The sequence below is a fragment of the Sciurus carolinensis genome, chromosome 11 (assembly GCF_902686445.1).
Source record: "Sciurus carolinensis chromosome 11, mSciCar1.2, whole genome shotgun sequence".
Classification (NCBI taxonomy): Eukaryota; Metazoa; Chordata; class Mammalia; order Rodentia; family Sciuridae; genus Sciurus; species Sciurus carolinensis.
Window position 1 is genome coordinate 91,407,024 of NC_062223.1, and position 18,664 is coordinate 91,425,687.

Consider the following 18,664-nt stretch of genomic DNA (forward strand, 5'->3'; position numbering starts at 1 on the left):
AAACTCTAAATTCCAAGATCAGGACAGTATTTATCATACTTAGTACTATATTTCCTTTATCCAAAATGCAATACTTAAAATGTATTACATGGTACAAATGTAGTGAAAGAATGGATTAATAAACAAGTTAGAATTAACAAATACTATTATTGGCAAATTCTATTTTCTCTTCCTAGACTATCCTTCATCCCATTTAATTCTGTGTTTAGTAATAGGTAAAGTGTGAAAAAATGTTTAACTGTAAAGAAACTATGTAAAAATTCTAGTTGAGCTTGGCAGCGCTGTGACACTCTTTCTGGTCCCCACATTTATGATTCTGTATTCATGAAGAAGAAGCAAGGGAAACATACTGAATAAGAAGGGGAAGGATTTGGGCTATTGGGGACTTAGTTAACAAGGAAGAACACAACACACTGAAAAAAATGAGTAAGGTTTAGAAGTAGGAAGAATTCTGAGTTTTTGACACATTGAGATAACAATTTTGTACTCAATAAAATAATGATAGATCAAAGAACCCGCTGTAGAGAGTTCAGGACTACAAAAATACACAAATTCCCAAGAATGAGAAAGCAGCAAAGGAAACTTGAAGGCCACGTCAGGAAACTAGAATTTATGGTATTTAAAGCAGAGAAAAGCTTGATGAGTGAAAGACAATCAATATGTAAACTTTACTGTAAAGAAAATGCATTAAAATTTCACTCTCTCTGGGACCAACCAATTGCTGCTCCTCTGGCAGGGTGACTTCACACCCTGAGCCTAGACAAGAGGTAAGCCCAAGCCACACCCTGGCTGCCTGGGTATGCAGGGCTCATCATCCACTACTGCATTTACTTCAATTGCAAGAGGTGGAGCAACCCCAACTTCAAGAGCACACTTTGGGACGAAGAAAGAAGCAGAAGTTTTCCAAGGAGAGAATGGGTTTTCTAAGTTATAGAATTTTATAGATGCTGAAGCTATTCAGAAATTCTTCCTTGAAGAAATACCGCTAGCTGAAGAGGTCCTAGCTCAAGGTGATTGTTCGAAAGCTGCGGACCATCTGACAAATGCAATTGCTGTGTGTGAACAGCTGCCTGTGTTAGCAGCAAACTCTTCTATCACAGGTATTCCAGATCCTGCAGACTAAGCTCCCAAAGACTAGTCACAGGATTTTAAGTGCTAGAGCTTGGTTGAAGATCATGTGGAATGAAAAACAAATATCAACATAATAAAATCTAAAAAAGGATTTCTAAAAGTCTTAACATTTGAATTTTTAATATGAAAGTTAAGCAGCTCTGTGGAATAAGGGCAAATATGTTTGTGATAGACTGTCCTACACTGAAATCCACCAAAGTCAATGTTTTCATTGCATAGATCCATTTGTTTATTTTTCCAAGTGAAAATGTATTTTGATAGATGAAAGACATGAAAAATAACAATCCCCAAGGAAAAAAGATGACAATTGGTTTTGAAGTGAGGAGGCAAATATTGAGCACTGAGCTCTGGACTTTCACCCCTTCCCAGTGACTATGTGTCCTGGAGCAGGAAAGCAAACTATGAGCTCTGGATAACAATGAGTCCAGGAGGGAATAAGCAAATGTGAACTCTGGGCTCTGGATTTTCATCTCTTCCCAGTAGCAATGGTTCTAAGACTTTTACAGCTGTTTCCCTGGATGCCCAAAGCAACTGGTTCTGCTTAAGTCTCCAATTAAGAAGTCTTCCTCATTTTAATATAAAATACACAGACTCCTCTTGTACCCAGTTGCCATTCTACTAAGACAGACTGTTAAAATATACATACAACACAGCATCTGTTAGGTTAAAAACACCCAGTTCTCAGTTTTAAGACAGGACCAAAAAAAAAAAAAAAAAAAACACCTATAGGACATAGCTCAAGAATCCACTTTTTAAGTCAGTACATTTTACTATAAATCAGAAAATTGGATAAAAATTTCATCATTTGTGAAAATCAAACACTAAAATCTTTGAGAGATCATTTATTTTTATTTAATCTCTTAAATGTTTATTTAATCTCTGCTGCTGTTCTATAACCCCTTTTCCTCTGCTGTGTATCAATCTTAATCTTGAAATGTTTTGTTTATATTACTTGGCAGGTTTAATGTGTTCTGGGCGTTTATCTCCTTGTACTTTATATATATGTGAATGCAAATAGCACCAGGAGTTAGATATGGGCACCCTGATATCTCAATGTGAGGTTCACCAGTTTTTACTCACTTTCTGCTCACTTTCCCCATTTATAAAAGAAGGACACGGGTCTGGTCATCTCTGAAGGGTCCCTTCCACGTTCTAATTCCTTTTTCTCATTCAGCATCTTTAAATCCACCTTCGTTTGAGTGTATTTGACCAACAAAGTTTGCATTTTTTATATTCTGAGTTCTGCATAGTTAACTCAGTATTTCTAAATCAAACTTCTTAAAAATGGTACGATACTGACTCTAAATAGTTCTGACACTATTCTGTAAATCAATCTGAAACTTAATATTTAGTTAACTGGGATGATTTGCTTGTAAAAATATTTGTTCCACTTTTGATTTCAACTTCATGTACCTCTTTAATCCTTCTTCAGCTTCATTAATTTATCTCATGTGATGAGTAAGGTCTAACCTTGTGACTAACTTTTTGAAAAGAAGGCATCATGGTTGTGTCACATTGTAATTCTAACTGCTTGGAAGACCAAGGCTGGAAGATTGCATGTTCAAAGCCATACTCAGCAACATAGAGAGTTGCTAAAAAACTCAGTGAGATCCTATCTGAGAACAAAAAGCAAAAAGGACTGAGGATGTGACACAGTGGACTCTGGCATTTAAGTGCCCCTGGGTTCAATCCCTGTTACCAAAATTAAATAAATAAATAAGAATGGAGCTGGAAGTGGAGGTGGTGGGACCTTTTGTTTTCAAATAATAGCATATTATCTGAAGCTACAAACTTAGTTTCAGAACTAAGAATAAAGACTTGGTACATAATGGCCTCTCTTGCACAAAGCAGCATTTCTTATCACACAGGCTGCTTGTATTCTATCCAAAAATCTATGGAGAGATCCCAAAGGGTCTACTGGATACCAGAACTTATTTTGATTTACCTATAATGTTTTTTATCTTTAAGCTTGGTTTCGCTGTGGGTATGGTTTAGAATATGGCTACAGTTTCTGCCTCTGGTTAGCTACATAGCTTTGGGCAATTACCCTCATATCTCTTAAATCACATCTGGTATTCTTAGGAGATACACATTTTAGGTCTCTTTATCAGGTACCATCTGGGTTTGTGGTCTTGAACTCTTGAACAGTGCTTTCTGTTGGAGACACAATATGCTACTGAGGGGTGGTGACCAGTACAAACAGGCTTGTTAGTGAATTTTACTGATAGGATCTCAAACCAAAGCTGTGTGTTGATGACTGGTCAGAGTTTGACCACACAGTCAAGAAACAATTCTCTGGTCAAGCCCAGGGTGGATAGATGGTCAGAAGGAAAATAGAGGTATGAAAAGGGAGAGACAGATAGCCCAGCAAGGAAAGAATGTAATTAGAGAAATAAGGGCTGGCTGAAAGGGTAAAGGGAATCTTAGATTGACTACCTGAGAGTGTACTGTGAACTGGGTATCACTGGATACTATGAAGAAAATTGACTTCACTCCAGCAGTAGAAACCACTAACCACATGTGGTTAACCACTAAGTCACTTTCCTAGACATTTTGGTACAGAATCTCGCTACGATGCACAGGACTTTGCTAAGTTGCTAATGCTGGCTTTGAACTTCTGATCTTCATCCTCTGACCTCAGCCTCATGAAGCACTGGGATTATAGGCGTGTACCACTATGCTGGTGAACTCCCACTTTTGAAAGTGAGCTCTGTATAAAAACAAAAATCAGCTGTATTTCCCCCCTAAATATGATTGCTGAGCGCTATATATTCCTATCTTCAGTTTTTCTTAGTAATGGAAACAGAAGTCCTTATACTGGTCAAATGACTTGCAGGAAATGAGAATAAAGAAACTCCACATTAAAGTGGAGAAATAGCAGCTTGAATGCCGTGAGCTGACATTGCATACTTGTATGGAATCTTTTAAATGAAACATGTATTAGGACATGTAAGATACTTCTTTGGGCAAAAATCTATTGTTTGGTTCTAGCTGTACTAAAAGTGAAAGAGCATTTAAAGTACAGACCATCCTGGGGGTAGGAGTGCTTCTATAAACAGATAACCAGAACTAAGTTTATATTTTAGGTGAAGTATATAAAACCTCCTGTAGTGTACATGAGAAGTAATCAGTAAATGGTTGATTCCTCTTAAATCTGAGTAAGTTTGATGTTTTTGCCATCTTCCACTTGTCTTTATGACCTTTTAAAATTGATGTAGGGATCAGAGTGTTAATGAAATGCAGAAGACATAAGGAAAAATTGGTGTATAATGCAGATAGCATATAAAATCCTCTTTTCTTTAAATATGAAAAAAATGAAGTTTTCTATTGCTTGTGCCTCACCTATTTGTGTAAATAATAAAGGGCTTAGAGAAATGGGAAATGAAATTCTTCTAGAGCTTATTAGCTCTATGATCCTCTTCCTGGGCTCCACATTATGATTGTGAATTGAGAGAGCAGGTCATTTTCACTATGCTGACAGAGAAGAGGGGAGGAGATAACACTGAATGTAGAATGGAAAAGATGTGGATGATTGGGTGTTTTGTGGTATCATTGCCAAGGAAGAACTTATAAGAACCAAAAACTCTGCATTTCCTTTACTGTTAATATTACTAACACAAGAATGGCTGAAAAAATTGTATAAACTCTAGTCATAATTTTAAAACTTCATAATCAAGGGGGTTCATTTCTGGAATGTGACAAGGGAATAATAGTAGGAATGACATTAATTCAATTTCCTTTACTAATAATACTGTTTCCTTTATGTGTCAGCTTGAATCAGTGGAGTCTGTAGGGTAAATTTCCCTTCTTACAATGAATGAGCATCATCCCACCCCACTGAGAGACTGCATAGAAGAAAAAGCAAATGATGGGAGGTTTTACATTTTCCTGCCTAATTGCCTGAACTGAGACATCTTATTCTATTTCTCTTAACATTGCACTGTGCTTTACACTACTGACTCCTCTGGTTCTTAGGTCTCAAACTGAATTATAACACCAGTTTTCCAGAGTGTCCAGGTTACATATAGGACATCATGTGACTTCTCAACTTCCATAACTGTGTGACCCAGTTCCTCATAATGAAACAATTTCTCTCTGCCTGAATGGAAGTTCTGTTTCTGTGTAGAAACCTGCCGAATACAGTAAAGAAAAGTCACTCGAATATGAGAGAAAGTGTTTTTGATGAATTAGTAAACACTGTATATTAAAATTGGTTAATAATAAGAAAATAGACATTTTCTTACCATCATAATTTATTTCAAATATGTATATCAGCATCATTTTCATCTTTAAAAATCCAGTAAGTCTTAGCTTAAAAATCAGAATGAAATCAAGAACATATCACTGCTGTTGCTTAACATTTTTCTGGCTATCCACATAATATACTTATGAGTTAAAATACAGTCAAGCTACAATCACTGCAAATATTAACATTATTATCTGAAAATTATTGGTAAGATAGAAAAAATAGTTATAAATTGTAACTCACTAAAATATTCTGGAACAAAAATAATGTTCTGTACACTTCAAAAATCTAGAAGGAAGGATTTTGAACGTATTGCCCTAATGATAACTTTTGGAGGAAATATATACATATAACCCAATTTAAAAATTTTACAATGTATACATATATCAAAACATAAAAAGGCACTCCTTTAATATGTACAACTTTTTGCTTCAATGTGCAGGTAAAGTAACAAATTTTAAAAACATAAGAATAATTTAAACACTGAAAACAATGTTTTTCATATGAAAGTAATTCAACTATTATGATGCTAACGTTCATGAAAACAAAATATGAAAATAGCAAGGAATATTCAGAGGGAAATTGTAAGAAGGTCCTAGTCTTACATATACATTAGAAAACACTTGTAAACCAAAGTAATTAATGCATTGTGAAACTGGTGCATGAACTCAGATCAGGTAAAATCACAGAGTAATATACTTATTATGTCTATATCTGTGTAATTATCCTGAGTTATAAAGGTGAGATTCACTCACCTGGGTCAATAGTAAGGATTTGAAGCTTCTGCTCAGAATAAAGTCAGACATCGATTACAGCAACTGTTCCCAAAGTTATAACACTTTGATTCTATGGAGGAACATCTTCAAACAAAATAGGTAAGGTTTTTTTTTAATTTAATTTCCTTTTTTTTTTTTTAATTAGTGAAAAAACGTCATTGAGAACTAACAATTGAATATACACATAGAGGTATTTCTGTCTGCATGACTCTGCCCACTTCCAGGTGGGAGAGTGATACCAGGTGTTGGTTGTTTTTTTTTAATAAATCTATCCTACCTACCATCCAGTATTCTTCATTCCAGATTCAGCACAAAAATGCTGAGGGAAGCTTTCAGAAGGCAGTGGATCTCAGGTTTATGGGTGTCCCTCTACCATCACTGGAACCCAGAAAGTGAAAGCAAAACTTCCTTCAAGAATACTCAGTCTGGGAGGCAATTTGAAAATGGCGTCTTCCGTGCAGAGCCGGCCAGTTACTGCAGCTGGAAAAAGTGAATTTTGCAACCAGAAGTCGAAGTCGGAGAACAGAGCACGTTAAAGCAACTCTGGACCTGATTGAGGGCAGCATGACTATTTGTACTACTAAGAAGACTTTTGACCCATATGTCATCATTAGGGCCAGAGACTTAATAAAACTGTTGGCAAGGAGTGTTTCATTTGAACAGGCAGTACGGTTTCTTCAGGATGATGTCGCATGCCATATCATTAAAATAGGTTCCTTAGTAAGAAATAAGGAACGATTTGTAAAAAGAAGACAACGGCTTATTGGTCCAAAAGGCTCTACTTTGAAGGCATTGGAACTCCTAACAAACTGTTACATTATGGTGCAGGGAAATACAGTTTCAGCCATTAGACCTTTCAGTGGCTTAAAAGAGGTTCGAAAAGTAGTTCTATACACTATGAAGAATATTCATCCCATTTATAACATTAAAACCTTAACGATTAGACAAGAGTTGGCAAAAGATTCTGAATTATGATCACAAAGTTGGGAAAGATTCTTGCCACACTTCAAACACAAAAATGTGAATAAACACAAGGAACCAAAGAAGAAAACTGTTAAGAAAGCATACACACCATTTCCACCACCACAACCAGAAAGTCAGATTGATAAAGAATTGGCTAGTGGTGAATACTTTTTGAAGGCGAATCAAAAGAAGCGACAAAAAATGGAAGCAATAAAGGCTAAACAAGCAGAAGCTCTCAGTAAGAGACAAGAGGAAAGAAACAAAGCATTTATTCCACCTAAAGAAAAAACAGTTATGAAACCTAAGGAAGCATCTACTGAAACTAAAATTGATGTGGCTGCCATCAAAGAAAAGGTTAAGAAAGCAAAGAACAAGAAACTGGGAGTGCTTACAGCTGAAGAATTTAAGCTTAAGATGGAAGCAGATGAAAAGAAAAAGTAACATTAAAAAAATAACCAAACCCCCTGAACTAGAACTTATATAGCTATCTCCTTTTGTAAAGGATTTTGAAAGATGCCAGGGCATTAGTTGCCTTATGTGTGAGAAATAATATTTCTGAGTTGCTTTTGTTCATATAATAATATTCTTTTTAAATATATTCTATTCTTGTGTGTTTTGAAAATTTTTGTGCTAGAAAGTGCTATATGTGTCTTTTTATACATTGTACCTAATCAGTTCAAGGCAGGTTTTGCCTAAGCATGAGTTTAGGAGAAACTTTTAAGTGTTTTTATATATACACTTTGGGAATGTGACTATTGTAATTTTTCATTAAATCGAAGTCTGATTTCAGAGGTTAGTTTTTAAACATAATCATGTCCCAGCATTTGGTTTTGAGGAAAATAAATGCCAGTTTTTCAGAAAAAAAAAAGAATACTCAGTCTGAAATTACAATTTTATTCTAATCATGATGTGCCGGCAGAAAAAGCCAGATTAAAGGATGGTCTAAAAATTATCTGACCACTATTCTTCAAAAGTACCAAGGTCACGAAAGACAAGGAAAAACCAAGGATCTGTCATAGACTGGAGGATACTAAAGAGACAGGCTGTGACTAACATGATTAATGCAATGTGGATTCCTGGACTGGATTCTAGAACAGAAAAAGAACTTACACAGGAAAAATGGATGAAATCTGAATATGTTTTGTAATTTGGTTAATAGTATTTAATAAAGATCAGTGCCTTACCTTTGATAAATATTATGTAGTTAGGCCACATAAGAGGAAGTTAGATGAGTATACAGGAACTCTTCACACTGTTTTCACAGCCTTTTTTGTAAGTCTAAATATATTTCAAAATAAAAAGTTAAAAAAAAAAAAAAAACTCAGTCTAGTCCTCTGTGCCTTTCAAAGCTCAATCCTCTTGTTTTGTATTCTTAGAGTCTTAGTTGTGTGGAATTCCACTTGGTAACCGCTATGTTTATTCTGTCAGAAGGGTCGTTGTATCCCATGTTTTGAAAACTGGTATAGAATGTACTACTCCACATTCCCTTCTTTCCAACCTGTACTCCTTCCTTTTGATGGAAAGTTCCCTCACCATAACAATTTAGGATATCAACAAAGTTCAGATGGAGTTTAAGTGTGAGGATTCCCCTAGAGGGATGAGCTAGAGTCACTGCCCTCAGACACCGTCTCCATCTTCCTCTCCACTGCTGGAGTCTGGAGAGTCACTTCTTTCATCCTCTTCAAAGTCTTTCTTCTTATTCTCTTTGGATCCCCATGAGGAATGATAGTTGTTAGTTGATCAGCATCTGTGCAGTCTCTTGTGAATCCCTCCCTGGAGACTTCAACTCCAGTTTCTCTACCAGGTCTTCTTGCAGACCCTCGGCTGATTGGGACTGCTGCTGTATTCTTCTGAACTTGGGGTTCAGATCTCTGATCCTCGTCATGTTCTTCTGCTTCCCATAACTTTTCTCTTTGTATGCCTCATTCACCTTAGGTGACAAAGTCCTGAACCAGAGGTCTTGGTCTACACTGTACTGTTTCTGCAGCTTCTTGGTCTGTGTCTTAGACGTTCCTTCAGGCACTGTGGGACATGCTGCCAGAGACTCCAATCTCTACCATGTGCTCCCTCAGGGGCAAATCCTGCAGCTCCCTACCTGACCATACATCTTCATGAAATTTGTAGTATCCATTAATGGAAGTTTCAAGAACTCTCCATGAAATTTCACCTTCAAAAATCTATCAGTTTCCAGGAGAGTTTTCACATTTTTTTCACATTTCTTCATATCTTCTTTGGGGTTTCAGTTTGGCATCTCTGTTAGACATGAGATGTCTTGGAGTTCTGGGCTCAATCAGGATGATTTTCTCTGAATTGAGTCAGTTTTTCTTCAAACTCCCCTTTCTCCTTCTGGAAATATTCAATATATTTCTGTTTTATATGTTCTTGAAGTTTCTTATATTTCTCAGATAGGACCTTGGTCAATTCCTGGTTGTAAATTTCCAGATGCGCTTGGGAATTCTGGGACCTCTTCTCCTTGTAAAAGTGGATATAAGCAGTCAGGGTTTTGGGGGGGAAGTCTGGATGTTTCTCACATTTTTTTGCCTTTCATGGGATTTTTAATGTACTCCTTGGCTTCCAGAACTAATTCTTTCAATGTATGCAACTTCCTCTATGTGAGACATCTTTAACCATTTGTCTTTGCACATTCCTGCAGAGAAATGCCTTAAAGCTATTTCTTCTCAGTCCCCATGTGACAGGGTCATCTTGAAAGTTTCTCTGTCATTTTATGGGACATTATTCTCCATATTTTCCAGTAACCTCAGGATTTTTGTCAGATCAGAGGTCTTGACTGGTGTGATGCAATTTTGAGATTTCTCTTTGGGCCACTGAAAAAGTCTCAGTTGTGCAAACACCTCAACAGGAGCTCCAACTCCTTTAGTCTCACAACTCAGCAGATAAATGATTTCTAAAAGTCCTGTATTATGTACTACTGAATTTCTAAAGAAAAAGAGAAAGAAAGTTACTCTCTTTCATTAGGGACTAAAGAAAAAAAATCAAAACTCACTTCCAATATGTTTCTTGACTAGTTTAATCTTAACAATGAAAATGGAATATTATCTACTTTTAAAATAAAATTTATGCTTGCATTTTATAAACTGCATTTGAGGTATTTGAAATCTCTACTTCTCCAACTGAGGCTGCTTCTGCCAAATTTTAGCAGAGCTTTTTTTAAATAGAACTCAATAATACAAACATCAGTCTCCTCAAAAAGCTTCAGATAACAAAGGCCCTGGAGACAGAGTAAAAAGACAAAATGAAGAGAACTGACTAAAAGGGAAAGGACTTCCTTCTGTAGTGCCCTAAGTGAGGCCACTTTCTAAGGGTAGACGTAACAGTTATGACTAAAGTTACAGATAAGGAGTTGGAAAGAGAATAACAAAACTCAATGAACTCAAGTGGGCTCCCCATACAAGCCTGTAACAGTGTACTATGGTTGAAAGGTGAGCCTGTAAAAGTGATTGACTGACAGACAGATGCTCCAAGACCCTGGCAGGTGGAAACAAATGGGTCTTAGAGAGTCATACTATCTCCTCTTTCAAACAGCAAGGTTTCAGGAGAACTATAACACTGATAATTTTATTTGACTTTCTATTTCTTATACTGAAGTCTCAATGAAATCTTTGCTTTCTATAGTCTCTCCAGAACATCTGTTACCGAAGAGAATTAAATACATGGCAGATCTGGTAGCTACTCTTCTCTTCCAATCTTGTCTTGTCTAGTGTAATTCCTCCTTCATTAATGTTCTTAGAAAAATGAAAATAAAAAACAAACTATCATAGAACAGAGAGAGTATCTGAGATAAAAGTAACATTCACCCAAGAAAGTTGAAAGACAACTGCAAGGATGATTCCAAATACTGTTTATGGTCACAACTTACTCTGAAATCATTCCAAAGAAAAAAAGTAGTTTGTCTTTAATCTCCAACTATTTTGTAAGTGACGATTATTAAAAATTAATATAGTATAGGATACATTCTAAATTTTTATATTCAAAAAGAGATATATAAAATTAACATTGGGAAAGTGTGTAAGAGCACTGCACCCCACAATCATATCAGACTTACTACCCAAAAGTCGTCCACATTTGGAAATATGCAAACTCCAACTTTAAAAAATGGAAACTAGTGTTATCCAATACACTGTGCCTTGAAAATAAATGAGTGGAGGTAGTCAATATTCCCATTTCTAAACCAGAATGAATACTGAAAACCCGCTCACTTCTGGCACCTAATTGCTTTACCAATATCATCCATCCATAGACATCACCAGATTCTGGATTGCCATTGGGCACTTGAAAGAACTAAGCTGCAACCTGAAGTTCTCAATAATAGCTTTTTACATGTTCTTCAATGTTTTCCCATTAAGTTTAGGTTCCATGCCCAAAATAAAACTTCATGATACCAAAAATTTTTTTCTCCATAAATTTACAATTTGGATACACATGGAACATAAAATAAAATGCATTTATTTCTACATTTCAAAACAATGATAGGTTCAAATTCTGTACCTCAAGCATGAACTCAAAAAAATTACATGATTTCTATTGAACAGGTTTATAGCATTTATTTGGAAAGTCTTTAGCCTTCTGACACCTGAAATTTTAAAAAAGTTAAAGATAAAATATGAGTTCATCTACTCAGAACTCTGTACTCACCTGAAGATTCTGCATTTGGTGTTATAAGTGCTTGCAGGAAAATCCATCCAAGTGGCTCAGGGGTTCTGTGTCTTCTGGGCTTTCTGGATGGAAACTGTAACTTCTTAAGATTTCCGCAGTCTAGCCAAATGCAAGTGCCTCTGAAGAGAACAATTTTTTTCCTTTGGGAAGCTTTTATATTAGTTAGGATTCCTGAAGCCCCATCCAGATTAGGTTTCTGCAAGCTAGAGAATGAACATAAAGAAAAAAGTAAGATCCATTCTTGGATTCCATTAATTCTTTTTCAAATCTTGAGAATACATCACAAACACCTCTTATTGCTGATCTCTCTCTCCCTGGCACTGGGCATAGATCCCAGGGCAGGCTGTCTACCACTGAATTATATTCCCACCCACTCACTGATTTATAAAAAATACCCACAGGCAAATTCATGTCTAAGTTTCTGTGGTATCACATTCTCCCAATCCTATTTCTATACCTGATAATATTTCAATATGATATTTGAACATAAATCTTTCCCTTCATAATTTCTGCCCTGTCTTCATTATTATATAGGATCTTATGTCACCTTCACTTTAATCATGGCCATTGAAATCCCTTCACTCCTGACCAATTTCTACCAGACTTTGGAAACAAAAATCAAAATATCAATGTTTATTTTGGGTAATTTGAAAATGTAAAAGTAAAGACTTGAATATCTGGCATCCTGACTGATTTAATTTTGAATTTAGGAATATGATATAGGCACTAAAAGAAAAAAATAATGATCTTCTTGAAAGCAATTTGAGTAAACTTAAATTGGCCAAAAGACATTTGATTTAAACAATGATATATGAACAAAGACTATTTGGTCATATCAGATTTGGGGGTTTTTTTTTGGTACCATAGTTTGAATCCAGGGGCACTTGACCCATTTAACCCCTGAGTGACATCCTTAGCACTTTTTCATTTTTTATTTTGGGACAGGGTCTCACTAAGTTATGAGGCTGACCTCAAAGTTGAGATTCTCCTGCAAAGACAGGCATATGTCACCAGACCTAGCAGCTTCAATATTTTGCATTTTGTCCACTTAAAATTTTTATTTCTTTACCAACTAGTAATTAACTTAATATAAGTAATAATGGGTTATTATTTGGAAAGGCTAAGATGATGAAATGTTTGAATAAGTGACTAGCTTAACAAAATACTAAATAACAGCCAGGTGCAGGGGTGCATGACTGTAATCCAAGTTTTTCTGGGAGAGTGAGGCACAAGGATTCCAAATTCAAGGTTGGCTGAGGCAACACTGTCTCAAAACAACATAGCAAGTGCAGGAAATGTAACTCAGAGCTAGATTTCTCCTGGGTTCAACACTCAGTTGCACAACAAAAGAGGACAAAACAAAAAACATTAAATATGACTTAATTTTGGAAACATTTTAAAACTATGAATAGATATAGACATAGACAAAAACTTACAATAAAATAACCAGGAGACTAAACTTCTTAGATATTTCAATGGTAATAACTTGAGAATCCATTTAAAAACTTATTGCTATATATATATAATATCTATCTATAGATAGATAGATAGATAGATAGATAGATAGATAGATAGATAGATTGATTGATTTTTTTTTCAGTACTAAAGATTAAACCCAGGGGCACTTTACCACTAAACTATGTCTGCAGCCCTTTTTAATTTCTTATTTTGATATGTTGCTGGCTAAATTGCTGAGACTTGCCTCAAACTTATTATCCTGTTGCTACCGTCTTGGAGTAACTGAGATTACAGGTGTGCACTGCCACACCTAGCTCCAGACCACACGTTCAATTTCAGACATTCCTTCCTCCAGATCTGTGGATGAATACATTGGTTACCTGTGTGTGAGCTGGGTTGCGTATGTGGTTCAGCAAGATACTTGAGATTCCCATATACCTATACTGGCATGTCATATGTCAATAACAAAAGGAAAACTACAGTAAGTACAAAAGGAATGCAGATTTCCATTGTTTCATGAAAGTGGCAGATTCCTACAGAGGACAAGAGGCAAAAAGCTAGTGTTTACATGGATGACTGGGTGGTAGAGTGATTGCCTGGCACAAATGAGGCCCTGGGTTCAATCCCTACAACTGCCCAAATGGAAAAATAAAAGTGGGGGGATAAAAAAGAAGAAAAAAGAATACATTGAGTTTATATTTTTATGCTTATAATGTTATTATTTTAAGTATTTAATTAACCTGAATTTTTAAATGTGCTTTGTTAAAGAAAGGAATCCCATGAATACTAGAGACCATTACCATCAAAACTGTTCCCCACCCAACTTCATTAAACTGAAGTGTACAAAAGCTTAGATTTGGGAGAACCCTTGAAAACATGCATTATATACTTTTCAATAGTAATAGTATTGAATCTTTCATAATCAACAAAGGTTCTGAAAGTCCAGAAAATTCATTGTTCCTAGATGCTAATTATATTTTAAAATACATAATCTTAGAGATAAAAAAGAGACAAATGCTGCATTATTACTTAAGGAATTTGGAAAAATATATATTTAAATCTTAATAAAATATTCAAAATTAATAAGTTTTAGAAAATATTGTTAATTCATAATATTTCTAAATTCTAATGTTATTAGCCAAAAAAAGTACCTTTCTTAATCACTCAATATCACAGCATTAGTTTGACTTCTCTTTTGGTCTGCATTACAAGGTTGTCACATCTGTGGCCATTTTCTACCATTGGTGAGTTGAGCATATATTTATTTTTACTTTTTAGCAAGACTCTCTCTCAAAATAAAAAAATAAAAAGTGTTCAGTGGTTAGGACTTCCCAGTGTCAATTCCTGGTATCAAAAAAAAAAAAAAAAAGGTAAAAATATTGTGGTATAAGAATATCAAAGGCAGCAAGAACTATACACAAATTTTCAGAGGAAAAAAAGAGATTATTTTGAAAGAATGAGAATTAGATTAGGATCAAACTTTGACATAGTATCACTGTCTGCCAATAGAAAATGGAGTAGTGTTTAAATTATTAAAAGAAAACATGGAGCCAGGAATCACAAATTTCACCAAAAAACATTCAACTGTGAAGGCATAGTTAATATATTCTCAAGAATGCTAGGTTCAGAAAGATATTTCAATTCTTTGGCAGGGAGCATTCAAATAAAAACACATGGGTTCAAAAGATGCCCAAAAATGAAATAAATGATCAAATAAAATAAAATGAAATACAAATGATCAAATGCCTTAAAGTTTATTACTGAAAAAATATAAGTGAACATCAAAGAAAACTAATAGATATATATTTATTAAAATGTACATTTTAAAAATTAAGAGCATAATGATTCCTTGAAAAGGGAAATGGATGTAAAAGATGTAAAAGTTTTTTGGGTGATGTTACCACTTAAAAAAAAGGGGAGGAGACCAGGTAATTGTACTATCAATTAGGAACAAATAAAAACATGAGACATTTATAAGGTCTTAAAAAGAGTTTAGACACGTGACCTGGTTCTTCAAATCTAGATGAACATTTAAGGCAGTAACACATAGGATAGTAGACATGTTTACAATATAAAATCATTAGTACAAGTTTTGCTTACAAAATATAAGCATACCATTGAATAATTGTCAAAGAAAAATACTAAATATTATTTACTTGAAACTTAAAATATTTTCTAGGAAAAAATAATTTGTTGATACATAGTATATAGAATTACAGAAATGTATTTAGGAAAAGAATCCTGGGGAATGTAACAACCTCTACAGCTTTTTTTGCTTTTTTCCTCTTTTGCAGTGCTGAGGACTATGAACCTGGGGCCCTGTGTATGGGAGGCAAACACTCTACCAATTGAGCTATATCTCCAACCTCTTACAGTTTCTTCTTACCTGACTTTCAAAGAAAGATTTTAGTAAAGATGTATTAGAAATGATGTCAGATTGCTCTGAACTTCTACTGAAGCAATGCTTCCTTTACTCCATAGAGGAATATTCCCTGGCTAGCTGAGGTGAGTCACACTTGAGATCCCATCAACTTGGGAGGGTGAGTAACGAGGATCACAAGTGTGAGGCCAGCCTCAGCAATTTAAGGAGAGATTATATCAAAATACAAAAAAAAAAAAAGGACTGGGGATGTAGCTCAGTAGTAAAGCACCCCGGGTTCAATCTGCATTACCACAAAACAAGACAAAACTTCACTGAATTACTGAACTACTCCAGCTCTCTAAAAACTAAATGGATCCTCAAAGAATGGTCCTACACAACCACAGGAATTTTTCTTCATAATCCTTTCATAACCCCTTGCAAACTTCTTTCTTTCTTTCTTTCTTTTTTTTGGTGTTCATGATTATACCCAGGGACACTTTACCTCTGAGCTACGTCTACAGACCTTTTTATTATGAAATAGGGTCTTATTAAATTGTTGAGTGTCTCTAAATTGCAGAGGCTGTCCTCAAAATCTATTATCCTCCAGTCTCAGCCTTGAATCACTGGGATTACAGGCATGGGTCACTGGGACCCGCTCAATTTTTTTTTCTTTTTCCATTTCTGAATAGAATTATGGTAATGTAAAGTTACTTGTGTTTCCCAAATTTCATTGAAAATGGACTAGCAAAGCAGGAAGACGAGAAAGAAATCCAAGTGGCTTGGGGTAAGGGATCACATGAATGAACAAATGATCTTTCTGAGAGATTGATTTGAAGGATCTGGGAGCAGTAGTGCATGCCTATAATCTCAACTACTCAGAAGGCTGAAGCAGAAGAATTGCAAATTCAATGTCAGCCTAAGCAACTTAACAAACTCTGTCTCAAAATAAAAAATAAGAGGGACTCGGAATGTGTCTCAGTGTTTGAGTGCCTCTGGGTTAAATCCCTTGTACAAAAAATAATAATAATAATTTAAAGAAATAATTATCATTGATCTCTTTTCCACATTACATTTCCCTCCAGTAGTTCTCTCTCAATTTTGTTCCTCTCTTTCAAAATTGTACTTCCTTAGATTTTCTCAATTAAGGAAATGCTGAATTTAAACTCCCAGCTTAAATCAAAGACATCCTTGTAAATTTCTGAGTTTTCATTTGGTAAGATTTTGAGGTTGAAAAAAATTATATGCTTTCGGGGACTGGAATCAGCCTCTCTTTTTTCTTCAAACTTTCAAAGGAAAGAAGACTCCAGGCTGGTGAATTAAGGAAGTGGAAATTAGCAGAGTTGATATAGTGCTTGTCTAGCATGCATTAAGGCTCTGGGTTCAATCCACAGCACCACTAGAAAAAAATAATTGAAATTAAATCTAACAAAATAATAGAAATTTGACACATAAATATTTTCTCATATTTTAAATGGTACACTGTAGTTGTATATAATTAATTTTTTTAAATGTTTATTCTACCTGTTAAATAAAACAAATAGGATTCTGCTGACTTGAATTAGTCCTCAACAGTCCAAACCAAAATGGAGTCACATATGCTAATATCCCACATCACTAAATCAAAACCAATTTTTTTTTGACCTTTTGAGCAACCAGAAAAGAACTGCCAAACAACTAAACAAGCGAATTTTAGCCAACACAATGAGAATGTTCTTTGCCTTAACCCACAAGGAAAGTAAGGTGATGTTAACCAGTTCACTTTGTCTTATGCCCTTCCCTAGCTTCTGCTCAAACTACCTTACAAAAACCATCAATTCTGTTGCACCTGGCATAGTGTCTATTTCTGCTTTTCATTTTCTTTTTGCATTTCTCTATTTTTAGACAAGATAAAATTCATGAGGTGCAAATAAAGTCAATTAGATTATGTAACCAAATTGGTTGAAATTTTATCTTTCAACAAATCAAAAGAAAAATCTTAATTAAATTCAGAATTATTTATTTGAGCAATTTTAAATAAAACAGGGCAATGAATAACAAAACAAAAGCAGTTCTCAAACAGAAAATCCCCCAGAACAAAACAAATTCAGGAACCCCGACTTCATCTCACAGCATTTATAGAAAATGGAAATGACATATAGACACAACTTAGTTGGTTAATAGATTACAGTCTTCTGTGATTAATTCAAGCTCAGATACTGTGATTAAACTCTGTAATGATTCGGTCTTTTAGTGTTTTTGTTTTTGTTTGTTTTGTTTTGTTTTTTGTACTGATAATTGAAGTCCTCTAGAACCACTGGAATTACCAGCATGGGCCACAGTGCCTGGCTGCTTCTGTTAGGCTTAGTGTGAGAGCTCAGCCCAAATCAAAGACCTCCCATGAATTTTATTTCACAGACATATGGAGATATAAGATAAAAAACAAAGAGAAGTGAAGAAATGAGCCCCGATCACACACGTTACCAGTAGTTTAGCTGGAAGCCAAAATAACATTTCTGACACTAACACATGATCCTGGATCACTGGTCATTAACAATGAATGAAAGTAGAGATGATAGCAGAGCAGTGGGAAGGCATTCCTCTAAGTCCACAGTCTCCTCAGCCACAGTTGTAGCAATAAACAGGATACTGCTGGTAACATGGAGGGCTCAGGGCAAGCACTCCATTGATGCTGTCATCATTCCTTTGCTTAATTTCCTCGTTTCCTTCAGCTACTATATTTGCCAACTCGGTTAGTTCCTTGATGTTGTTTTCCTCAGGGTATCCTTCATTTTAGGACTTTCTCAGCATTGAATCATGGACGATGTTCTTTTTCAATTTGTAACTCTCCCTTTTACAATTTCATCTGCCTTATTAAAACTCAACACACGGGTATGTTCTCCACATCAGTTTTTATTATTTCTATGAAGAGTTAAACTTCTGCCAAAAGAGAAAACGAAGTGAATGAATAAACAACAGGAGAGCCTTGTATCTTCCACATAATTGGCAAGTAGTCCAGAATTCTCACCTGATTTCATTTCTCTATTGTATATCCCAGGTTATAATGATTCTAATATA

General features: G+C 35.2%; 2 protein-coding genes across 2 annotated transcripts in view; one reads left to right on the plus strand and one right to left on the minus strand.

Annotated features, from left to right (window-relative positions):
* LOC124959624 (KRR1 small subunit processome component homolog) overlaps positions 1-7,557 on the plus strand; it is a 29,640-nt gene extending 22,083 nt beyond the window's left edge. Inside the window, 2 exon segments of the mRNA XM_047518007.1 lie at positions 4,903-4,925; positions 6,615-7,557. Of these exon segments, the coding sequence (XP_047373963.1) occupies positions 4,903-4,925; positions 6,615-7,557 (966 nt within the window).
* A 1,291-nt stretch (positions 7,558-8,848) lies between these two features.
* The window catches only part of LOC124959625 (tripartite motif-containing protein 43-like), a 30,088-nt gene continuing 20,272 nt past the window's right edge, over positions 8,849-18,664 (minus strand). The window contains 2 exon segments of the mRNA XM_047518008.1: positions 8,849-9,138; positions 11,770-11,993. Coding sequence (XP_047373964.1) covers positions 8,849-9,138; positions 11,770-11,993 — 514 coding nt within the window.